This window comes from Cucurbita moschata, unplaced genomic scaffold (genome assembly GCF_002738365.1).
Source record: "Cucurbita moschata cultivar Rifu unplaced genomic scaffold, Cmos_1.0 Cmo_Scf00062, whole genome shotgun sequence".
Lineage (NCBI taxonomy): Eukaryota > Viridiplantae > Streptophyta > Magnoliopsida > Cucurbitales > Cucurbitaceae > Cucurbita > Cucurbita moschata.
The window spans coordinates 869,236-872,409 of record NW_019268578.1 but is presented as its reverse complement, the minus strand read 5'-3'; the positions used below and the strand labels follow the sequence as shown (position 1 = coordinate 872,409).

Below are 3,174 nucleotides of genomic sequence, written 5' to 3'. Positions count from 1 at the left end.
GAAAAAAAAAAAAAAAAAAAAAAAAAAAAAAAATCGTAATCTATGAATCACCTCAAAGAATCCCCAATTTTGGCAGGCATCTTCAATTTGCTCCAAGATCTTAGCTCTACCATCTCCATTGATATTCTCCAAGTTGATGACAGGAAAAATGGCCATTTTTTGCTGATACAAAAAGCTTGAATGAGCTTTGTTGGGATTTTGGTTATGGTGGATGAAGAGAAAATGGATGGTATTTATAGGGGAAATTGTTTTGGATTTAAAAAATTTGGAAAGTGGGAAGAAATTGATGAACAAATTATAAAAATAATAATAATAAAAAAAAAATGGGCCCATGAATTCCCATGCATGTATGTGGGAAGAGGTAGGTTATTGAAGATTGAATTTCCTCTTTGGTGAGGGTTGGACCCACTTTGATGGCTTTATCATCTCTTCATGTTAGACCAAACTTGGAGCCATTTTGTGGCTGCCAATACCACACCCTAATAGTCCCTTCTCACTTCCTTCCATTCACCCCTTCTTTTAACAACACGACTACCTCATTTCTCTTATTTACATAACCCACCGACCCATCATAACTTATTTGAAACATTACGTGTCAAATAAGAGAATCGAGATTCAAATGACGTACACTGATGTATAAGATGAACGTTCATTCCACATCAACTTTACCGGCTTATGCTACTAACAAGTTATTCCAAACTTTGTACTACATGTTAGTCGACATTTACTTGAATTAAGGATTTTTTTTTTACCCGGGTCATTTTGATTTTGGTGGAAAGTTCGATCCATTTTTTTCAACAAAAATTTTTAGTGAATTTTTACTCAACCCTAGTTTGAAAAAACGAGTAAGAATAAGTGAGATATAATTTGATTTTGAACATTGACCAACTTTATTAAGAAACCGAAAGCGATGAAATTAGAAATCGTTGTTATAATTAAAGAACGTGTTGACTCGTTTTTTTTTAATTTTTAATTTTTGGTGTGGGTCTCACCAAATTTTACTTGATTTTTCTTTTTAACCTGTTTTTGTTTGTGGTGATGATTTTGGGGAGAATCAATTCACATCCTTCCTATTCCACATATCAATTCCAAACGTCTCTTCTCACTTGAAAATTTACCTAAAATACCTAAACTTTCTTCTCAAACGTGTAAGTCAACACTCAACTTAGTCTGCATCTTAAATGGTTTCATACACAATCCAACATCACCACCACCTTCTTCCTCAGTTCTCTCACACGAAACACAAATAAAACAATCCCCAGCGCTCGGTGGAGTACCTGTGGATTGTCTTGAAGCTATGATTTTTATCACCGTGGAATAGAATATCCCATGCGTGGAAAGAGAGGTCTTAGATAGCAAGTTTGCTTTGTAAAGCTAGTTAAGCTATTATTTTGATGCGATGGAATTATTGACCTGTAATTGTCGTATGCCTCTCCCCATGAAATCCCTCCTAGTTGTATGATTAATGGGATCGGCCGTCCTTCGAGCAAGACTCCTTTTCTTCTATGAGCCATCGAACCCTCAGAGCTCTTTGTAAGCATGTTAAAAGACGAGTCACCTTTTCAAGACTAAGAAAGACGAACATCTTGAGAGAGTAAATAATTCAAATTCTATACACTAGAACATATATATATATATATATCTTAACTAGCTGAATTATAGTCGGGTCAAGCATGGTACGATCGTGATTGACATGCAAAGCTAATGCAGTTGAGTTATGTATGGGGTGGCAGCTGGGCCACGCCCATAAGGTCTCTAAGTGCGAGACTCGTCATCACACATGGCACTCATTCATGTCAAGTCCCTACAACCCTTAGATACCATCTACACTTTTCCAAACATTATCTCACAAACTTTTGCTTCAAAATTTTTCTTTTTCGTTCGAGATTTTGTTCGTCCGTAAACGTTTAAATTTATATCTATTTGGTCTCTAAACTTTAAAAATAGTATAATGGACCACGAATTTACTGTTTTGTATCTATTGTGGAGAGGTTTTCATATCTATTATTTATCGTCGTCAACCTCACGATTTTAAAACGCTTTTATGAAGGAGAAGTTTTCACACCTTTACAATGAATGTTTAGTTCCCGTTGAACGGAAATTATTTAATTATTTAATTTTGGTTCTTATCTTAAATTATAAAGTATGATTTAGTTGAGAATTTTTAGGTGATTCCAATAAACCAAAAACAAAATAGCTTTGATATTGATAATGACAAATAGCATATTGTTAATGGAATTGAAATTCAAAAATTTCATTTAAGACCAAAGTGGTAGGTTGATTAGCAGGTGGTTAATGTGATTTTTGATTATAATATATAGTTTGGAAGAATGAAATGTATCTTGTAATTAAATTGATATCAGCATTGACATTCAAAGATTCGAATGCTTCTTAGTTTGGTAAATGAAATTGAATATATTATCAAGTAATTTTGGTTTCTAATGGCGGCTCATCCTCAATATCCATTTCTATATCAAACTTGTTTGGCACAAAGATGGCTCTTTCAATATCTATACATTATTTCTCTATTTTATTCCTACACAATTGTCTTTTAAATACTACTCCACTATATTTTATGGTACAGTTGTCATCTATTGGTATCGGGTTTTGGTCAGCTAAGGAGATGTTTCTACATCCCGGTAAGGAATGCTTTGTTCCCCTCCCCAACCGATGTGGGATCTCATAATCTCCCCCTTGAGGCCCAACGTCCTCGTTGGCACACCGCTTGATGTCTGGCTCTGATACCGTTTCTAACAGCCTGAGGCCATCGCTAGCAAATATCTGCTAGGGAGAGATTTCTACACCCTTACAAAGAATGCTTGAGATCCCACGTTGATTGAAAAGGGGAACGAAACATTCTTTAAGAGTAAATTTAAAATCGAGGGACCGAAAATAAGTTTTACCAAAAAATGTGATATAAATAAAGGGTGTGATGATGCTGTCTTTTGAAAATAAGGAACCTACTCCATCCACAAAAAGAAGAAAAGAGTTGTGAAGATGTATCAGCTTTTAGGTGAAGGCCTTTGTATGGTATGGTGGGATGGCATGTCTTTGCTATACTTTGAACCTTTCAATCACCACTTAAAAGGACCCAACTTGGAGGTAATGTCTATTCACATGAAATGCAAACCAATTCAAGAATTTCTCAAAAAAAAAAAAAAAAAAAAAATTTTT

General features: G+C 34.7%; 1 protein-coding gene across 1 annotated transcript in view; it reads right to left on the bottom strand.

The window, feature by feature from the left end:
* Nucleotides 1-225, bottom strand: part of LOC111437208 (1-aminocyclopropane-1-carboxylate oxidase 1) — a 1,978-nt gene extending 1,753 nt beyond the window's left edge. The window contains exon 1 of the mRNA XM_023075072.1: nt 52-225. Within this exon, the coding sequence (XP_022930840.1) occupies nt 52-156 (105 nt within the window). The 5' untranslated portion in view covers nt 157-225. The remainder of the gene's footprint in view (nt 1-51) is intronic.
* Between the last annotated feature and the right edge of the window lie 2,949 nt (nt 226-3,174).